At 36.5% G+C, this 21,407-nt stretch overlaps 4 protein-coding genes and 1 pseudogene across 4 annotated transcripts; 2 read left to right on the top strand and 3 right to left on the bottom strand.

The window, feature by feature from the left end:
* Positions 1 to 1,751: 1,751 nt before the first annotated feature.
* LOC113296030 lies at positions 1,752 to 8,001 on the bottom strand (annotated as a pseudogene).
* Positions 8,002 to 8,965: 964 nt separating this feature from the next.
* On the top strand, positions 8,966 to 10,276 carry LOC113296029 (EP1-like glycoprotein 4). Its single transcript, XM_026544370.1, has one exon. The coding sequence runs from the start codon at positions 8,966 to 8,968 to the stop codon at positions 10,274 to 10,276; it is 1,311 nt and encodes a 436-aa protein (XP_026400155.1).
* A 638-nt stretch (positions 10,277 to 10,914) lies between these two features.
* On the top strand, positions 10,915 to 11,717 carry LOC113299682. The gene has a single exon (XM_026548754.1). It carries the CDS (start codon positions 10,996 to 10,998, stop codon positions 11,452 to 11,454), a length of 459 nt encoding a protein of 152 aa, XP_026404539.1. The 5' UTR covers positions 10,915 to 10,995; the 3' UTR covers positions 11,455 to 11,717.
* A 612-nt stretch (positions 11,718 to 12,329) lies between these two features.
* Positions 12,330 to 17,086, bottom strand: LOC113299681. Its single transcript, XM_026548753.1, has 9 exons — positions 16,824 to 17,086; positions 15,711 to 15,938; positions 15,407 to 15,528; positions 15,045 to 15,105; positions 14,706 to 14,846; positions 13,844 to 13,951; positions 13,434 to 13,662; positions 12,964 to 13,212; positions 12,330 to 12,697 (listed from the first exon to the last, which is right to left on the bottom strand). Exons 1-9 carry the CDS (start codon positions 16,989 to 16,991, stop codon positions 12,615 to 12,617), a joined length of 1,389 nt encoding a protein of 462 aa, XP_026404538.1. The 5' UTR covers positions 16,992 to 17,086; the 3' UTR covers positions 12,330 to 12,614.
* Positions 17,087 to 17,555: 469 nt separating this feature from the next.
* Positions 17,556 to 19,954, bottom strand: LOC113293407 (amino acid transporter ANT1-like). The gene is made up of 3 exons (XM_026542055.1): positions 19,543 to 19,954; positions 18,820 to 19,461; positions 17,556 to 18,482 (listed from the first exon to the last, which is right to left on the bottom strand). Exons 1-3 carry the CDS (start codon positions 19,777 to 19,779, stop codon positions 18,069 to 18,071), a joined length of 1,293 nt encoding a protein of 430 aa, XP_026397840.1. The 5' UTR covers positions 19,780 to 19,954; the 3' UTR covers positions 17,556 to 18,068.
* Positions 19,955 to 21,407: the final 1,453 nt, after the last annotated feature.

Genomic DNA, 21,407 nt, shown 5'->3' with positions numbered 1-21,407 from the left:
TGAGAATAATTTTCTTCCAGAAAATAGGTGCGCGCCTGTGTTTTTCTGAGCGTGAGTTTCATAGTAGAAAAGTTTGGGAGAATGGGTCTCCCTGTAATTTTCACATTAAAAATTGAACAAGATTGGAGACAAGCCCAAAACACATTATGATTTATTAAATAGTTTTCGGTACAAAGTTTAAAAATGAAACGGAGAATCAGATCTCTGACGTCAAGTAGAAAGATAAGAACCCAGCGAACTGAGTTATTCTCCTTTGGTTAACCTCAGCATTCATAATTACTCGCTAGCTAACAGATCCTAAGGCAAACATAAAACGAAGAAAACAATAAGAGCTCATAGTCGCATGGGAATCCCGACTCCCGGATACTTCATTTAAGATCGTGAGATTGGCATTGGCATTGGATCAGTTTCGGATACATGTATTGGAGTTAACTCGCCTCCTCCAATGTACCGAACGGGTCTGGACGGAATTGATGGGACAGGAAGACCGTACTTGGGCATGTTTAGAACCTCGTGTGACCAGAAATAAGTCGGACGGTTCCCGTCAGGACGGTAACCATTATTTCTATCCCGAGGGAAAGCGACAGTGATCACCAAACCTTGGCAGTTCACTACCAAGTCATTCCTATAGATGAAAGCTGCAAAAGCATCGTAGTCACTCTTCTTCCACGCAAAAGAGTGGTCGACCAAAGAGAGGTAATTAGCGTGAGACACATTTCCTATGAAAGTGAAATCGCTTGCCGCAAATGGAGTACCGGATTTTTTTGTAAGCCTCCATAGACGGGGTTCACCCATCAAAAAATCCAAAAACAATTCAGGATCTCTAAACCAAGACATGGTTGCTGAGGCTTGCAAAAGTAGAAGAAGTTGAAACTTGGAAGAAAAAAGATGAGACGCTGATATCTATCTCCTTGATAAGAACAGCATTTATAGGTGTTATGGAGCATCTTTAGATCTATATCGACCAATGGTGATAAGGTAAGATATGGTCGTGGGAAAAACGTGGGATTTTTTGTATATATATGCTGGTGCAGTAGCAGGTAAAGGCTGAAAGCACATGTGATTCCTAAAAGGACGTGCCATAGTTATTTCATGCACATTTTTAACGTGGCTAAGTGGTATGTGTAGTAGCTGGTCCATGGCAGATCTCAACGCCAATGGGATCCCCAAAGATGTGTTTGCAAGCACTAGGGAATATTCGGATCCCGTTTGCAAGCACTAGGGAATATTCCCAGAATTTCTACAGCCCAGCTGCCCAGGTGCAAGAAGGTTCCACGAATTACCAATCCAGTGGATCCAGTAATTAGGACTGATTTGTTTTTGAGACCTGTTTTGAGGCATACTCAAATTATGTGAGGCATACTCAAATTAAGAGCCGAATCTATGTTTTTTGAAATTTTACGTAGGTTCGGCTGATAACTCAGAGGTTCGGCCGATAACTTTTCAGCCGAACTTAGGCAAATGAATGCCTCAAAGCATTCGAGTATGCCTCAAAACAGGTTTCTTGTTTTATATGGATTCAGTGACCCCATAGAATCTGGAAAATCATACCCAATAGAACTTCAACAATCAACTTAGTTGAATCACCCCAAATTCTGGAAGTGGAAACTGTTTTAATTGAGATTCTTCTCTTCTTGTTGAAGGTCTATTAAGTAGGAAAATCTTTTCTGATACCAAACTATATATAACAATGTTAAACTCGAAAAAACAAATAAGAGAAATTTTAGAGTATTATCCATGAATCTGTAATTTTTCTTGCAGGAATACATCCTACTTAAATTTCGTAATAAACAAGTTTTCAAGACCACTAATACTCAACTTGGAAGAACCTCTAAATGATAGCAAAACTTCTAAATTACTAAAACTTATGTAAAGCAGCAAATTCTGCTAATGCAAACTGTAAACTAATAATAAATGGAGTGTAAAACTCAACTTACTGACCAAGTAGAATTTCTTTTCTTCAAGACGTGATCTTGTCAATCGTCTCTATGAACTCATCAGGCAGTACAAGTTCTTAAGGTATAGGCTTTAATATGAACATCATACATGAATGTGGGGCTATGCTTGCCGTTGTCAATTTATTACTGAAGTTAGTCTCCAGAGTTTGATGCTACATATGAGGGGGAAAAAATGTGACGTAAGTAATCATATAAAATAGACAATGATCATATAAAACCATGCATAGAGTACATATGTGATTAGGATCCACGAGCATATTAGTGAAGTTTTGAGAGCTATGCCATGATCTGAGTAGGTAGATATGCTACTTATACTTCTGATTTGGCTTCATTTGATTCTGAATTATATTAATACGCTTTGATGAGTCTAATCTAGTGAACTTGTTTATCAAAATTTATTGTCATTGGAATGCTACTTTTATCTGTGTACTATTTTGCTGTCTCAAATTAAATTCAGTTTTACATCAAAAACAAGTCTTATGATTTATATGCAACTTCTACAAATATTCTTTGCAGCATGCCTTAGGATATAGCATATAAAAGGAAAACAGTAAAGAAACTGGAAAGAATGTGCACCTTCCAAAGATCTCTTGCTTCTACCACTGTGTTGTTTGGAATACCAATGTCATCCCAATGGGCAGTCATGGATGTAGGCCGTGGACTTTGATTAACGAAAAGTACGACAACTTTATTGTCAGACAGTGGACCAGCCCATATCTGTAGAACCATATCCATATGAAATGTAACTGCAAATATTCATTAAAAGCGTGGTTGACATGAAAAAGATCGCACAGAAATTACGCATTTACCATTCGTTGTCCCTGCATTCTGACCTTCTTTGCTTGTTTACCCAGCAGATCTACTCACAATGAATATGCAACACCATATCATTCATGTAACAGAGAACTTAATTGCCTAGATAAGCCAGTGCTTAATTAGTTGTTTTAAAACATACCTTGATTAACATCAATGACCTCTTTATTGCCAATTATCACCATGGTCTCAGTTGTGGTGTTTCGTATATCACATCCAAGGAGAAGAGGTGCCTGCATACAAGGGCAATGTTCATCCATTAATCCAAAGTTTGTTGCAGAGAAATCGGAGAGAAACATATAACAATACATACTTATATGTGTATCTCTACCATAGGAATCGCCCAAATGCTGAAATGCACCACATACTCCCTAAGTTTCATTCCTCCATTTCCCGACTTCGAGCATATCCGGATCTATTGAAATTACAAATATTCAGCTAATCATAACCTGTCCAAACATCAATGTACTTTAGCATATAACCGTGTAAGATGTTAAGAGACGGCGATAAAACTAACCATTCCAACCTCCTGGCTTGGCATAATCAGCATACACTTCATTCATGTCCGCTGTATAAAGCATGCTGGTCGACAAAATTTTTGTTAGTTTAACGAAGAGTTTAAAAAGAAAATCATTTGTTAATTCTTACAGACCTTATCCAAGAATTGCTAATGTCATTAGTAGTTCTCCAACTGTTTCCCCAGTCACCAGCCCATAAAGCCGGGTGCATATCTCCCCTGATACAAATTATTCTAAGTTACAGCATTGAACATCATGTTGGGTAATACTGGAAACTCAACTTGTCATGAAATGATTTTTTTTTTTTTTTTGTATTACCATTCGCATATAGAAAAGAATATGGGACGTCCTGTCTGATTAAGAGCCCTGCTCATTATAGGGTATCTGTTCACAAGATATACCATTTGTTATGTTATAAAATAATGACAGGAAATTAATATAACTGGTTTCAAAAAGGCAAGCTAAAAGAGTTTCTTTTATGATTAACAACCTTATTGTTGGCTTTATATCGTCATTGAAACAGTTATCATACTTCAAGTAATCAATTTCCTGCAGGAGAATGTAACATAGAATATAATTAACTGCAGACATCAGTAGAGGACATAACCATACTAAATTATAAAAAGAGAACTGTTCATTTATAAGTAATAATCAAAAGGTAAGGCAACCATACCCATGAAGCAAAAGTTCTAGCGTCTTGTTCTTCATGATTAAGAGAACCTGGCATTGTTCCAGTACATGTCCGCCGCCTGGAAGCAGGATTTAGAAATTATCTCGCACATCTAATCGATGATTGCACGGCTCAAGGAAAATTCATTTACATTTTTCAAATCCCCCTACTTTTGTTTATAAATAAAGATTTGTTTAGCTTCAGACCCGAATGAAATATACACACATTAATTGCCAAGGACCTCAATATCACTCATCTCATTTGCAAGAATTATACATCTCTTCAATTTTCGGAGACAAAAATTTCTATATGGCGGTAATAGAAAAGAAACAACATTAAAGGACTGACTATGCCTACAGGTTACCATATTTTTAATGTTTAAACTTAAGTACCCTGAATCCGCGTAAATTCCTAGCTTAAGACCTTTGCTGTGAACATAATCAGCAAGAGCCTTGATTCCTGACGGGAAAGTTGACTTGTTTGCAACCAAATTACCCTGAAATGTAATTTCGTGGATTTTAAATGAATCGAGAATTTGTGCATATTCAGTTGTTCAGGGAATGTAAGATATATTGGAATGAAAATGGAAACGACAAATACCAACCTCTGAGTCACGAGCAGATTCAGCCCAACAATCATCTGATGAAAAGATGGATTAAGTTACTATACATAGTGGGATTTCAGATGCAAGAATGAATTTGCACGTACTGAAATGATGATATTAATAATCTTACCAAGGTTAACATATTCATAGCCAAGCTTGGCTAAACCAGTTGATACTAACGCATCAGCTGTAATTGGTCCAACAATAAAAGATAAATTATGATGATCTGTTTACCCATTATAGAAACATTCTGAAACAAGAAACTAAGTTCGATCACCTGTTTGTTTAACGATAATCTCATCAATTTTGCAATTAAAGTGATTCCAACTATTCCACCTGCATCAGCCACAACTTGAGGTAAATATATAAACAAGTAAAAGATGAAAAACAGAAATACTTTTTTAATCTTTATATGTATCTTTCAGGCCAGATTGCAATGGTGAGAAGATAGTAACATCAGGGTATGCATGCGGTATATGCACTGGCATCTAAAGAATCTCAGCAGGTTGCATAAAATGAGTTTGGAATCTGAAAAATCATGGTAAGAAGACAAAGAAAAGATGTTTTTAATAATTGGGTGATGTATATACCCCATGGGCGGTGTACTTCCGAGGCCATTGTCAAGCAGATGTCTTCTTCGATAAACATTAATGTCAGTTGAAGAAAATGACTTTATGAAGAATGAGCAACAAAGAAAAACTGTAAATAGAATTAGAAGGTTATTGCAGAAGATAAATTTGAGTTGTGAAAGCAGATTATTAGCAGCTGAGGGTGACGTTGAAGACACATATGGTCTCTCCATTTTATACCAAAGTGCCATTTTGAAAGGTGTTTACAAATGAGAGTTAATAAGTAAACCCTTGAACCCCTAGAAATATGAGTGGAATGATAATAAGAACATTGAATCTTCATGCTTATAATTATTACCATTAGACAAGTATATCCGACATAGAGAATTTTCAACCTAAATGTCAAAATGAAGTCAATGGTGCAGCAATACATGTACGCATTAAATATTTATATTATCAGAAGATATGATCTTTTTAAGCTAGTGTATGTATGTAGGACGAGTAATTTAACTTTGTGATCAAATAAACAAATAAATTATAGTAAACTAATCTTAGTCATCTATTTAAATAAATAACTATATATTACTAGGCTGCAACAGATTGATTAGCACTAGCAGATCAATTTAGTTGCCTATTTAACTCTATACACTACTTTTCTTGTATCTGGATGAACTTATCTTGATTGATGCACCAATGAGTGGTCACTTAAGCCATTCAAAAGAAAATCTAGAAGAACTTAAAAATCTAATAATTTGCAGAAAGAGCTATAATTAATGTCCATAGTTTGGAAATGAAGCGCAAATGAGTGGGAGGCGTGCCAACAATAATAAGTTATTAGCTCACTGGGTTTCGAGGTTGCACTGCACTTATAATCAGACTAAGCATTCACGCACCTTGAAATTTTATAGTTTATGTACAACTGAATATATCACAGATTAAATTTGTGTTGGAAAAGTAACTTTCAAATCTAGCCATTATATTATTTTATTATTTTAATGCATTAGATTCGAAAGCAATCTGGAAGCTCATGTTTGGTTTGAGTCGTTTGACCAATCTACAGGAGTTGAACACCTTTAGAACATTATCTAAAGTTGCAACCTTAGCTAAGAAGCTCGTAAACCAGGAGATCCGAGTAGTATCAAAAGGAGCGGAAGCCATGTTAATTATATTCATACACAATTACAGATCAACATGCATTACAAAGAGTTTGTTAAGTGTGAGTCATAACCTCACTAACTGAATAAATGTATCATTTCTAATTTGTTTTTTTCTCTCATTTAGGTGAAAACTGATCTAGTGTACAACCTTCTACATTTTTAGAACTTTGTAAGGTTATGTTACTTTTTAAGAATCTGTATGCTTTGTTGAAAACAAAAGTTTTATTTCGGAACAAAAATGGCAATATTTAAAAGTCAGTGTTTACAGTCAAAGGAATTCTCTTAACGGCTATAGTACGTAATGAACGCAACAGAAAAAAGTAAAATAGATAGAATAGAATGAAAACCTGAAATTCCACTATCTTCCACAGATCTTTTGCTTGGACCATGGTGTTGAGTGAAATCCGATGCCACCTCAATGAGCAGTCATGTGTATAGGCTGTGGACTTTGGTTCACAAAAGGAACAACCCTATTAGACAGCAGTCCAGCCCACATATTTGTTGAACAACATGCATATGAAATGTAAATGGAAATAACTTTAGTAAGAACTTGAATGGAAATAAAAGGTGAGCTAATATGACAATTACAGTACCGATGGCTACCTCTGCATCCTAACCTTCTTTGCTTGTTTAGCCAAAGGATCTACACTAATTGATGTTTAAGAGAGTTCAACTGCCCATGTTTCAAATACCTTATATGAAAACCAAAAGTATGATTAATTTGGTCTATTCCAAACGGTTTCCTGCAAGCTGGTCTCATATGTGGTTTTTACATCATCCCAGGGGCCAGAAGAGAAGGTGCCTGCGTACAAGTACAAATTAATAAAAGGGAACCTTCATTCATTAGTCTAAATTTCATAATAGCATTACATGTATATGAAGACATGTGTACCTTAAAAATCACCTAAAAATACAGAAACGTTACAACAGACAGTGAAATAGTAAAACTTAATCCTCTGTTCCCTATATGAAGCCTAACCGAGGCTACATCTAAAATAATGAAACCACCTAAACAGATAAACTAAACCAAATCCCTTACATATTATGACAGCATAAATGCTGATGACATGATTGCGAACTGAAATGATTTTTCATATGTGCTTGGTCTTGATTGTGAAGAAGCATCAATCATGTATCTTAGCTATTTTCCATGTCTATTTTTTTTTTTTTGCTGTCTTTCAACAATGCAGCAATTCCTTGTACAGTTGTGACCATCCTTAACAATCATACATTCAGTACCTGTCTTCATTATCGAGCAAAAAGAGAACAACAATGCAGCAATTCCTTGTACAGTTGTGACCATCTTAACAATCATACATTCAGTACCTGTCTTCATTATCGAGCAAAAAGAGAAGAAGAAGTAATTAACAGATGACAACAACAGTTACCATTCCAAGAACCTGGCTTATAATCAGCACGCAATTCATACCCATAGTGAAATTAATGAACAAAGGAAAGGCAGTACTAACCTTAGCAACCACCATGCTAAGCATAATCAGCATCCAGTCCACTTCCTTAATTTCTTCTGTAGGGCCTTGGGAGCATGCTGAACAGCAACATAATTGTTATCAACTAACGAATGAAGCAAGCATTTAAATTATACAGCTTTCAGCATCTGAATTCTGATACATATATATACCCACGACTCACTAATGATCATCAGTAGTTCTTTAATTACTTCTAACATTACCAGCATCTAAAGCCAGACCCATATCTCCCCTAATTAACACAATTCCAAACCCATTAAATTAATACAATTTCAAATAGATTTGCTTATCATACTTTGAACTTTATTTTATTTTCCCACTGCAAGAAAATTTGCTAATTCTTTTAACTAACAAGTCTTATTTGCAATATATCATTAGGAGAAAGTTTCATCCCAAGACCAAGATAAATAATGAAAAAAGTTCTCTCAGAAATTTCATCAAACAGTTACCGACCAAAATCAAAATACAAGGTTCAACCTTTTAATTTGAACCTTATCCGCATTACCCACTAAGAACTCCAAATTCTATATAAAATGTCTCAATTTGATAACAAACTACACAATCAATCACCTGATCGTTAATAAATGTTGGGGTAAGTTATACCTGAATTTGGGGTTCTCAGCTGTAAAAAGGATACCTTATCCACATATTACATTGTTTTGTTCCGCCAGCACTTTTCCTTTTAACCCATATACTTCAGGTTTCCCTTCATTTTCTAATTTTTGGCGGGATCACTATGTGAACGATGCACACTAACACCGCAAAGGGGCACAAAATCAAGGCGGCAAGAGGGAAAAGAAGTAAAATTGTTTTGCTGGATTGAAATGGGCAAGTGCTCGTCTTTAGGGGGTGTACGCCCTTTAATATTCTGTATACACTATGAGTAAGGTTCACCTTCTCTAACTCTCTTAGCAGCAATGTGTTCTAAATAATATTATCCCTTATCTGCAATGGCAGCCAACTCTGCTGTCGGTATTTGAATTGAAAGTTGCATTTAGCATAGCACATCACAGTGGACTTTGATTCTTTCTGAAATTTGACTTTCCTTAAATAGAAACCATATCCGCACATGGGTTTTGAAACTTATTGAATTTCTACATCTATAAATAGAGATCTTAAAAGCATTGTGGTTGTACATCTACAAACAAATACAGTAAACAAACAAAACACCCATACCCATTCTTCAAAAATGACCAAATCTTTATTCCTCTTCTTGTTCTTCATTTTGTGTTCTTCATCAATAATAGTCAGGGCAGTAGTGCCTGCCTCAAAGACATTCAATATTGTCAATCGAGGAGCATTACTCTCTGGTATTGTCGAGTTCAATGCAGAATTTCGCCAATTAAGATTTGCAAACTACCCATTTCGTCTTTGTTTCTACAAACCCTTCTTAGCTGATTCTTATATTCTAGCTATTGGCTTGGGAAATGGCGGAAACACGCGTATCCGGTGGGTTTGGGCAGCTAACCTTAATCACCCTGTTGGTGAGAATGCTAATCTCGTGTTCAATAGCACTGGAAATCTCGCCTTAATCGATACTGATGGTCGAGTTGCTTGGCAAACTAACACGGCAAACAAGGGTGTAGTTGATATTAAACTACTCCCTAATGGTAACTTTGTCCTTGTCAATAAAAATGGTGGATTTGTCTGGCAGAGTTTTAATCATCCTACTAATACTCTCGTGGTAGGACAAGCTCTTATTCCTGGAAGTTCAAGTACTAATAAGCTGGTAAATGGGGCTTATAGTCTGGTTTTACAAGGCAAACAGCTCGGTCTATTCTTCAATCCCAACTCAAAATCATCATCATCCAAACCATTGAACTATTTCAATTTGATAGAGCCAATTCTTCAAAGTTCTGTTTTGAAAAGTGTCACCTTCAACATTGCCCCAGACTCCTTCGGAGCCGAATCCGCTAATGAATTAGGCCTTTATACCTCTCCTAGTACCAGATTCATTTTAGCTCAACCTAAATACAACAGTACATTATCAATTTTTCGGTTGGGTGCCGATGGTAATGCGTATATCTATACTTACTTCGAAAAGAGTAGTGAAAGGGATGCCTGGGAGGAAACTTATGCCACTTTCTCTAAAAATGGAACCAATGGAGAATGTTTAATGCCGGAGAAGTGTGGGTCGTTTGGTCTTTGCAGCAATAGCCAATGTGTGGCCTGTCCTACGCCAAAAGGAACAACGGGTTGGAACAAGGAATGTAAACCATCAAGCTTACCTTCTTGCAGTGTTAGTGCAGCCAAGGTTGGTTATTACAAGCTTGAAGGTGTCGATCGTTTCTTGAGTGCTGCTAGTGCTGAAGCTGAAGGACCAATGAAGGTCGATGCGTGTATGAAGAAATGCAGCGATGACTGCAAATGTGCCGGTTTCTTCTACAGAGTGGATAGTTCTATGTGCTTGCGTACTGCCCAATTTTATACCATGATGAAGCTCAGCGACGATTTAGAGAGTAACAAACTGTCTACTGTTTACATTAAATACGCAAAGTAGAAGTCTGTAATCTCCCTCAGTTCATGGATTTTATGCACACAAAATTGTAATCTCAGTTCTCTGTCTTACCTTTCTTACATAAGCTATGCTGTTATGGATATCTGTTTTCTGTTTGGCATCTTTTGTACTTTTGCAGCTTAGCTGCAGCATTGTAACGTGTTTAGCACATTTTGACATGGCAGCTTCTTGAAGCGGAATGAATATACTTCACATTACTTATGCTTTTGGTAACCAATATTACCGCACCTCCAAAAATGCAAGCCAAACTCTGAATTTACCAAGGGATTCTCACTGGAATGTCTATGACAGGGATTTGGGATAGGAATCACCAAGGGTTTAACCTCCAGACTTGGTAGGGAATATCAATTAATATAGAAGCACTGAACAACCGATTACAGCTGATAGAAATTGAACTGATATATGTCCATTGAGCATTCTGAAAGGTCCTGCCTTTTCGACTGTTTGAGGAAATGATGAAAATGGCGTTCAACCTAATGTGTCGGAATTAGTAAACCGGCGAAGCCGGTCTTTCTCTAGACTTGCACAAAGAGGTGAGCAAATTACGAACTGTAAGGGTGCCCGAGCATAAAACGTCGGTGTCAATATAAAGAAACCTCTTGACTTTCTAAACAAACAACCCCTCCATACAAAATTCTAGTACTCTTTCTTCTAAAACCCTAGAAGCCCCAAATCTCGTTCTCTCAAAACTACAGTTGAAAATGGCATTCGTTGGTAGATTCCGTGAGTTGATGAAGAAGTATGGTAAGGTAGCATTAGGTGTCCATCTGGGTGTCTCTGCAGCTTCAGTCACTGGTTTGTATTTCGCCATCAATAACAATGTGGATGTCGAAAATCTTCTCAGTAAAGTTGGTATGTCTTCTGGTGTAACTACTAATAAAGAAGGAGAAGGAAATCAACAACCCCAACTTGGTAAAACCCCATCTGAGGGTTTGATTTCTGAAGAACAGCAACAATCTGATTTCCAGCAGATCCAAACACTACCACCAAAGGAAACAAACAAAACTGCTGAATTGATTGCTTCAAGTGGTGGTGCTCTTGCTTTGGCTGTTTTATGTAACAAAGCTTTGTTTCCGATTAGGGTTCCGATTACTGTGGGTCTTACTCCACCAATTGCAAGATTCTTGGCTAGAAGGAAACTCATCAAGACCCAAGTATGATTTTGTTACCAAGTTGTTTCTGTTCCCCCTCAAAACAATCTACATACCCCTTTTCTTTTAGTTTTTATTTTTCTGTCTGGGAATGTTTCTGTTTGTTTTTGAATAGATTTTAGCTGAATTTTGTGTTTATTCATCCTATGAAATTGAGATCCACTAAAATTATGATAAAAGAATGGGAATTGGATGCCATAGACATTAATGTAAAATGAATGAATGATGAATGACATTCCTGATCACATTCTCTGAATAGGGTTTCTGCTCTTCTGTTTATGTGTTCTGGTGGAACTTTCATTGTTTGTAATAATTGTTCTTACTCATGAATTTCATTGCTAAGAGTTATTTAGCTTTTTTTTTTTTTTTTTTTTTTTTTTGCTGATAGTCATTTAGCCTTTGGAAACCCATCTTTAGATTAACTACTTGTTTTGAAATGCTCAAGCTGTCAAAACCTAGCTTCAGATCCTTTTTGGTTAGAAGAAAGTTGTGTTTAACCTCATATCCATTTGTGATTAGAAGAAAGTTGTTTTTAATTTGGAGCAAGGTATTAGCTGAGATCAACTACTGGTATTGAAATGCTGCAAAACTAAAACTATCAGAAACCAAGCATTATAAATCCATTTGGATTACAAGAAATAGGAAGGTAGGCAAATTGTGTTTATATTTCCCTCTAGAAGTGAATCAGGCCTTTGGATGGCAGTGAACCATGTTCTTAAATGGTTTCCAGTGAGACAAATGTCTACCAAATTTAAGCATGGAAACCAGTGGGACAGTTAACTGCCATTCAAAGGCCTGATTCACTTGGCAGTTTCGGAAGAAAATGCAGCAGACTTATTGGCCGACCCTGGAAAAACAGATGTGACAATCAGAAATGCACGAGAAACTCTCAACAGTCGCCAATTGAAATAGATGTGACAATCCCACCACAAATGGATGAGAATCTCTCAATATTCTTCACCAATTGAATCTTGCACTGAAGAAGGTAAACAAGTAATTCATGTGCAACCTGTAATAACTTGGGTTTTCTTTTCTTTATGTGGTGCTAATCTAACAGCCGAATAAATATTCAACTATTATCAATTTAAAAATATGAAATCATGTCCATGTATCAATATTACATTAATCTATACTCTGTCTATACCAGATTCATGTCTGCCAACCATTTGTTAATCGAACTTGCACTTGCGAACTAATTTGCTGCTTAACAATATTGATGCATAAACAGCAATAATAACAAGAAGAAGTGCGCCTGCAAGAAAAAGCAGTGGTTAGGCCTTGTTAACTTGAAACTGAAGGAGAAGCTAAGACTGAAACTGCTGGCGTAAATCTATTGTTTTTGATAAAATTTTGGGGTCCCTTTTTGAAGGATACTGCTGGGAGAAGCAGCTGCACCTTCTACGGCAGAGCTAACGTCTGAGATGACATACACAGCGAGATAGAGCTTACTGGATGCCTAGTATGATGCGGCGAACAAACAGAAATGGAATATAGGCAAAAGGTTGAGACTTGTTTTACCTGCTAAACTACATGCGAATAGAATTATCAAGCAATGTCTGTCGAGCCAAGGTAGACTAGTTTCAAGAGAGCAGTGACGCAAATATTTTCCTGCTTCTGCGGTTGGATGGCTTACACCCTGGTTTTGCAAATCTGAGACTGAAATGTTGACACCATGAACAGGAATTCCGTTAACATCTCTTATTTGAATCTTCATAGTCACTGGGTTAGCATCCCAGTCTATCTCAATTGCTCCAAAATTCGACTGCCCTGAACGAAAGAAAAGAAGATCATCAAGTTGAAGTTAGTCCTGTTGTGTCATCGAAAATCGGTGGGAGCCACAGCCAACGAAAATGGTAACAACTTTGAAATGGATGTTTCCTGAACACTGGTCGGAACCCAACTTCCAATCTTTCTTTTTCATCTTTTTTATAAACTGTCAAATTTCAAATGTAGCAGAGAAAAGAAAGTCTGATAACTTAGTTACTTACCATATGTGCATGACTTGAATCGGCATTGCGGTCCAGTAACTCGCATGGTTGTTGGTGTTAACCATGCTACAACTCTCACCAGAAATGCCAATGGCCGTGGGATTGCCTTCTCCACAGATTGGGTGATCCCACTAGATGTAATATCATACAGTGGATATCCAGTGCCGCAGTCGTATCGAGTTATCTCCCCAAAATGAACATCGCCACTTATAAAGAAGACACCATTTCTCTGCATGAGTAGAGATGATACAAAAGATATAAAACAATAGAAAGGCCTTCAAATCATAAGATCAGCTGGTCACACTAGCTGTATAAAACCAGAAGAAAAGTTGCTCAATACAAGCTAAGTGTTATGAGAGCAAAGTTGTTACCATTTCTCACAAATATACAAATTGCAAGTATTCAAATACCTTACTCCTTGTTATTAGTTCGAACAAGCGCTTCCTCTCCTTCGGAAATTGTCCCCAAGATTCCAGATAAAACAGGGGTCCAGTAGTTGCAGAAATATTCGAAATAACCTGAATCATACAATAAACAAGTATGTTTGATTTTGAGCAGGTGGTTGTTCATCTAACGCTCAAAAGAAGCATATAAAGTCAATATCGTCGACAGTTTGTTTTGTGATCTTAACACATGGATGAGTTAAAGTGCCATGTTAAGTGAAGGTGTGTTCAAGCCTCAAAGCATATATGTCCTCTATGAAAAGATGTAATCCTTCTAACCCGATGTAGCAGCACAAAGTAAAACAAGTCTCTGATGAAACCATTCTACGATATGGTATGAATACGATATGGTCCTGATAATTGCAAAGGAATATGGCCGATGCAGCACCAAAAGGAAAAAGAGAAAGAATGAAATAGAAAGGACAGACAAAAAACTTAACATAAATTCATGAAAGTAGCCAGAACAAGCCTAACATAACTCATGTTCAGTGTAAGCTAAGAAATCCTACTAATATAAAGAAACGTAATACAATCATGAAAGTTTCAGTCTCCAAAGTAGTCTTCATGTTTCTAAGTTTCTCAATCAAGGAAGGATACTCACTGTAACCTTGGTTGCTTGTCAAACAATACAACACATAAAGGGGAACCTTAACCCTAAGAATTCCTTTAAGACCCTTTATCCCTTCAACCTATATGTAGCCAAAAGATAAAAAGAGATACCTAGATACTGCATCCTTTGTTACAAACACCAGTCCCTAGGTTCAGCAACACATGGTCCATAGTGACATAAACATTGGGAATTACTGTTAACTATTTGTTTTTGACGTACCTGGATGGAAGATCCAATAATGGTAAATTCTGACTTTGGCCCATTCAACTCTTTTGCTAACCATTCCCACTGTGAGTTCCCCAAAATACTTCCATCACTTGACAATGGATCTCTGTGGTATCGGGTGTCTAGCATAATCACCTGAGGAAATCAGTAACCACAAACTGAATTTTAGCTGTTGTTATCTCTCCCCATAATATCCTACAAAATTCTGATAAATGCTCTGTAATAGTAAAGCATAAATATGCTGCAGCAAGGCAATTTAAAGGGTAAAGAGCAGCACTTGAAGGAACATATCAGTAAAATAAAGTGGTTAAATATTAAAGGCCACTTATAAACCTTGACTTGTTTCCGTTTAGGGCCAAACATATATGAGGCGTAGACACCAGCCTGCTTGCGCCTGCAATAACAAGCCGTGATAAGCTTTATTTTTATTTATTTTTTGATGAAAAGACTTACTGTATTAATTAAGAAACATGAGAATGGCAATTTCCTGTTTGGAATATTTTAACTTATAAAAAGTAGAGGTCTTGTAAAGCCATGATAAGTTAAGTATATATATCCGATATAAAAACACATTGTGGGTAACACAAGCTTACTATGTGAAAATCAGCTAATCCCGTTGTCATCCTTCTGAATCAGCACTACATCCAAACTCATTTCTCCTTTAAAAAAAAAAGGACTAAAAGAATATCCCTCACCTTGGGCTATTTTTTGGTTCATCCAAGAAATCTAACATTAGCTGTTGAGTGGTGTTTTTCCCAGTAAACTCCTTTCCAGCGTCATTTAATCCATAATCATGGTCATCCCATGTGCCAATCACCTGCAAAACTCAAACTTAAGATAATGTTGTTAGAAGGCGAAACTCATGAACAGAAATAAGCAGCACATCGTAGAAAATCAGCATAGGAAGCAGATTTTCACATTGAAGCACTCTGACACAGATGACCTGCATGAATAACCCAAACTAAACAAATTTGCAAAATAGTGGGAAATTCGGAATACCTGTGTTTTCTTCCTAAGACGAGAATATCCTGGATTGCTTTTCGCCAACTGATACCTGAACTGCATTTCTTCCTTAGATGCAGGGACGAACCTAGGAACATTCTTCCATGGGCCAATTGTCCTTTGCTTTCCAAATACTCTAAAGGGGCGCCTGATGTCTCCATAAATGTTGTCACCCAGCCAAATGAAAAGTTGGGGATCAAAGTCAACAATTGCATTCCAAATGGGCTGCAAAGAAGCACAAGTCCTGACATTATATTAAGTAATTCCAAAGAAAACAAAAGGATGAAAGAAAAATATTTTGCTGCATAACGCAATGATGTGAGTACGAGTAGCAGTGACGAGCACTGATACGAAATGTTGGACACAATGAGCCACAAGTAGCCGCGACGCCGATAACGACATTGCATACGTATTTACATGTATCAGTAATGATGTTCTTCATTTCTTTAGATATATTCAGTTCCATTAGATCTACAAATTGCTGTCCAAGCAAACACACACACACACAAATAATTATACTTTTGGCTTTATGTATGTTCACTTTGTTCAGACATGGTAAGCTGAAATACCACACAAGATATACAAACAACATCAAACTTTGCATTGTGCCAGTACGGGCAGAAGTGTCCGCAAATATTGGATTGAAATGTCCTTGTAGATTAGTGTTCTCTAGAGCGAGAAATTAGATTCTTTCTGGACAGTTAAATTTGAAACCGTTAAATCATATTTTTTTGATGTTTATATTAGTTTGTGGTCAAAATCATTAACACAAGTTTGATTTACAATCCACTAGAATTGTGGAACAACATCGCAATCAGTGCACACTTATTCATGGCATTAGGCTTCCTAATTATACCTCGCGCATACATACATTAGATTATCTAAAAAACCTTTATGAATACCAATAAAATACCTAGAATTCTACGGTTTACGATTCAACAAACCAATCATCCCTTAGAGAATACATTTCCCAATGTCAAAGACAGAAAATTAATTCGTTAAAGATCTAAAGAAACATCATAAATTAAGAATGTCAAGTCAATCCTAAATAGTAGAAATTGAAACGCGATAAAGAATAGAACAGGCTAAGAAATTGAATAAAAGAGTAACCTGAGGAGCACTTTGATTAGCACAAGAACCAAATGAGATACGAGAAACAATTTTAGGTTCCACTTTCACTGAAGAAGAAGCAGCTTGGAAGAAAAGCGAGGCGATGAGAATTTGTAGAAGATGGAACGAGACTTTGATCTTATTAATTGCCTTCATATCTTCAAACATTTATCAGATACGAAGTTTTCTTCGGAGAAGACAAAAAACAAGGAGAATGAGAACAAAGACTCCTCCACTTTTTCTTGGTTTTCTGATACAGTGGTGAACAGTTCTAGGCGCGTGAGGAGGACGCTTTTCGTTGCTTTGTTGGGCTTATGACACGTGATCAGTCCTATGCTTGACTTTGACCATGTAGTTTTGCGCCTGAAGGAGTACACTAGTACTCTTTTGTGGGAGATTGGCCTATTTTATGGAATTTTTTGTTGTTCTTTTGGAGAGGAACAAGAATAAGGACAAAAGAGCCCTTGTAGCTTTTTTTTTTGTTTTTTTGAGGGTTTCAAAAAGAGCCTTGTAAGTCCTGGGAGTCCACTCCATATTCCATGGTGCAAACTGAAATAGAAAGTGGTGGTCTCTTGGGCATGCCTTTAGAAGGTCTCAATGACAATGCAGGCAAACTAGGGTGGTGGCCGCTGGCCACAGGTAAGATTCTCATGGTGCAATGTTCAAGTCCACCAGATTGTATCTCCTTTAGTAAAAAAAAAAATAACTGAAACAGCCATAATGTTTGTTGCATCAATATCTTCAGTAGATTGTATAGACAAACCAATAGCAGATGCGAATTACTGAAAACAAATATTTAACTAGCAGGTAACTGATATGCATAAAAAAAAATATTTAACGCCGTGATCCAGTCATTGCAATGTTAACCTTTCCATGTTCAACTCCATGTAGATTGTAGACTATGTATAAGGTATATGAGTGAAGAAATATATCATTCTGATAGTCCCCTTCCTTTTGAAATCCATGTACAGTGCACAAGAACTATGAAGTACTTCACGGGACCTTCAGATACGGGGTGCAGAAACCTACTTGGAAGTTGGAACCACCAGAGCAGCAGTATTCTATAACCTTTTGAAATCCATGTACAGTACATAAGAACTACGAAGTACTTCACGGATCCTTCAGATACAGGGTACAGAACTAGAGACGATAATCAGCCCAGGAAATCTACTTGGAAGTTGGAACCCACCAGAGCAGTAGACAAGATTTAAGATGTACATGAGTAGAGTAGTCGGTACTGTAACCCTAACTTGAACCACCAACAATGGCATTGTAAGTGCCATAAACAGCAAAACAAAATCCACAAAACAGAATGATGATATCCAATGCTCTTTGCCACAATGCCAAAGAGGATCCAACGAATATCAAGTGAAATGTAGAAGGCAAAACAAAGGCTAGCAGTGCACAAACTGTACTTCCGACCAGTGAAACAAAAACACCAAACCCAGGAACACATAATGCTATCAGGGCCTGTCCAATCACCTGGGAAGCCCTACACAGGTACAGTCCATACCTTTCTCTCTTTTCGAATACTTCCTCCTTGTCTGAATAACAGAGTTTCTGAAACCACATACTTTCTTTCAGCTTTCCTTCCACAATCTCGTGAATCGGGTGAACCATTATAGGGAATGTAAATGTCAACCCCAAGCATAGTCCGATCTGTTCCACGACAAGCCATAAAACGTTAATATAACATTCTCTCGTTGATTTACAGCTGCAATGCACACTACACATTTTCATTTAATCAGAATGCTGCCAAGCAGTTTTGCTCAATTTTTCTTATCTATTTGTTTTTAAGACTTTATATGAATCGTTTCAGTTAAGCAGAATGTATGCTTGTTTGTAGTTCTACAGTTTTGCTATGACCAAAGGTAAACAAAAGGTAAACATTCGTCCATACTAGCTTAACGATCAGAATCCATACACTAACTCAAAATTCATCAACTTAACAAACAAAACAAAAAAAGAACCCAAGCCAAAAAAGAAGGAAAAATACCTTAACAGCAGTAGAAGACCAGTCATTAGGAAGATTGAGAGTAACAATATCTAGCGTCGCATCACCATAAGCCAGGTACCCGAATAATCCAAAACAAATATACACAAATGTAATCCCTAAAAAAGCATAACCCAAAACCCATTTAAACTTCTTCTTATCTTTCATCGAACTTTCCAAAGCCAATGTCATACCAAAACCCTCAAAACAAAACACTGCAATTCCACACGAAAACACTAAACCTTGACTAATAATTCCCTCAGTTGTGATTGCTTTTCTCTCAGAAATCCCATCAAATAACTGCAAGTCTTGTTTAAATACAATACCCATTGCTAAAACGTTGCAAATATCTGCAAAAACACTGAAAGGCGACAAAGTCGAAAGCGATTGAATCCATGATAAAACAATTTCCATGGGTATTAATGAAATTATAAACCAAGAAACAGGTATATTCTGGTGTTTGAAAATTGATGAAAGATTTTGACCAATGAAGATTAAATAAGCTACTGAACCACCACATTGTGATATTATAATTAGGGTTTCTGTCAGATATCTCCCTGGTAATCCAAATGCTTTTTGCCCTATATCTCCATATGTTTTTACTTGTCCTGGTTCTTCTTTTTCTATACTATCCCTGCAATGAACCTGTAATGAAAACAGAATTTCACCTTAAGATGAAAGTTGATGCTAATGGCCTAAAACATACAAGGAGAAAGAAAAACTTACAAGGAGATTCATGCAGTAGAAAGTGGACAGGGCGGCAATGATAACACCGATAGAACCAGTAAGATAACCAGAGATTTTGAAAGCAAAAGGAAGACCTAAAACACCAGTACCAACTATAGATACTATGATGTTTCCAATTGTTTGAATAGATGTAGATGTTCCTCCTCGTATATCTGAATAACTAGGTTCAAGTAATGGAACTGCAACTCCATCTTCTAAACTTTCTTTCTTGCCCATCTGGTGTTTGTTGCTTGGACGGTTGATGATGATGATTCACTGCTTCTCTTTGTATCTGAAATTCTGAATTCACTCTCCTGTTTTCAAGGGTTTTTGGTTTGAGAATAAAATATATTATCTGGGAATCGGAGTAAGTAATAACGTGTGTCTTATCGGGATAGATTCTGGTGATGAAGACAAAAAATATTTCCTTTTGAGGGAGAACAAAGGTGGTGGTGTAAGATGTTACGTGTATGTAGTGTAATGGTGTTGATCATGTGAATGTTGCATGGAATATGCGGTAGGTGCACTCAAAAGTTTAAACCCTGATCGGGATTCATAAGAACCGTTTCTTGGGGAGTACTCAAAAAATGGGGACTACTCTTAAGTTTTTGGGTGGTTTATTGGTAGTAATTGCCAATCACCTCTTATATCTGATCTTTTTTAAAATATCTACTTTATTCTTAATGATAACTTAGTGTGATGATTAGTTAGTGTTAGTGTTATGATTAGTAAGTAATTAGTGAGTTATATTAGTGGGATTGTTTTGTTATAACATTATTATTGAGAGATAAGAAGAAGAAGAAGAAGGAAATAGGAAGAAGAAGATGGGTGAACCCAAAAAAATCTTTTTTTGAGTTTAGTAATTATGATTTGGGTGATTCACGTGATGATACCTCATCCTCAGAATCAGAACCCCCTTCACCTCATAGTGTATTTGTCAATACTTCTAATGATCTGGAAATGAGTTATTTGTTAGATGATGAAAGCTTTTTGCCCCAAACTCAAGCTAACCAAACAAATGATGGATTTTATCAGCCACAACCTGAAGATGAAGCTATGGGTACTCAGGTATGCCTCATATTTAGTTAATGTAGCTTGAATTGTGCAAAAATTTGGCCAAACTCAAAATTTCTGGAAAAAAATCGGTTAGGTCAACCTAGTTCGATTACCAAATTTAGCTTGCGAGGTAACCGAACCGTTCTTAATGTGTAGTAATGGTTTTTCAAATGATGTTGTAGTTGTGGTAAAAACTGGGTTCTTTTCAGACTTGTGAAGGAAATAATTTTTAGACTTAATAAAAAAATAAAGATAAAACAAATTAAATTCAAAGGTGATGTAAATATTATGGAAAGACCAGGGGTTAGGATCCATTCACCAAAATTCATGTGATTCAATAATAATTATTATCATGCAATTCTAGACGTTATAATTCAAATCAAAAACAATTGTGATTCTAATCATTGCCTAAATCAGATTTTCAAAACATCCATTGTTAATCGCAAGCATGAAATATCAAAAGCAATAAACCAAGCATAATTCATCAAGAGAAACACAATTAATTAATAAAAATCATTTATTCAATTTTCATTCGGTGCAATTAATCATAAAAGGATTGCATAAATAAATTTAAATGAATGTTACCACATAACTTTTGGAAGAATGGCTTCCTCCATCACCCCTGGGATTGGGTTTAGCTCCTCATCTCGAAAACACACTCACAAAATGTAATTATGGATAAAATAGGTGTTTTTATTGATGTATATAAGATGAAACAAGAATTAGCAACGCTATAGAAGTGTTACAGCGTCACTGTTACAAAGGGGTAAGTGTTTTTGAGACTGCTGTAAACGATAAGCCTTTACTGC

This window comes from Papaver somniferum, chromosome 7, assembly GCF_003573695.1.
Source record: "Papaver somniferum cultivar HN1 chromosome 7, ASM357369v1, whole genome shotgun sequence".
Lineage (NCBI taxonomy): Eukaryota > Viridiplantae > Streptophyta > Magnoliopsida > Ranunculales > Papaveraceae > Papaver > Papaver somniferum.
The sequence above is the reverse complement of the archived record's forward strand: the minus strand, read 5'-3'. Positions and strand labels throughout refer to the sequence as shown.

What these genes read in the sequence shown, in the direction of transcription:
- LOC113296029 (XM_026544370.1), top strand. Translation starts at nt 8,966, where the DNA reads ATGACCAAATCTTTATTCCTCTTCTTGTTCTTCATTTTGTGTTCTTCA.
- LOC113299682 (XM_026548754.1), top strand. Translation starts at nt 10,996, where the DNA reads ATGGCATTCGTTGGTAGATTCCGTGAGTTGATGAAGAAGTATGGTAAG.
- LOC113299681 (XM_026548753.1), bottom strand. Translation starts at nt 16,991, where the DNA reads ATGTTTGAAGATATGAAGGCAATTAATAAGATCAAAGTCTCGTTCCAT. An exon ending in CTAATCAAAGTGCTCCTCAG is followed by an intron (nt 15,939 to 16,823) that starts GTTACTCTTTTA and finishes GCTTCTTTGCAG; the next exon opens with CCCATTTGGAATGCAATTGT. An exon ending in GTCTTAGGAAGAAAACACAG is followed by an intron (nt 15,529 to 15,710) that starts GTATTCCGAATT and finishes TGAGTTTTGCAG; the next exon opens with GTGATTGGCACATGGGATGA.
- LOC113293407 (XM_026542055.1), bottom strand. Translation starts at nt 19,779, where the DNA reads ATGGGCAAGAAAGAAAGTTTAGAAGATGGAGTTGCAGTTCCATTACTT. An exon ending in TCTACTGCATGAATCTCCTT is followed by an intron (nt 19,462 to 19,542) that starts GTAAGTTTTTCT and finishes TTTTCATTACAG; the next exon opens with GTTCATTGCAGGGATAGTAT. An exon ending in GGTCTTCTACTGCTGTTAAG is followed by an intron (nt 18,483 to 18,819) that starts GTATTTTTCCTT and finishes GTCGTGGAACAG; the next exon opens with ATCGGACTATGCTTGGGGTT.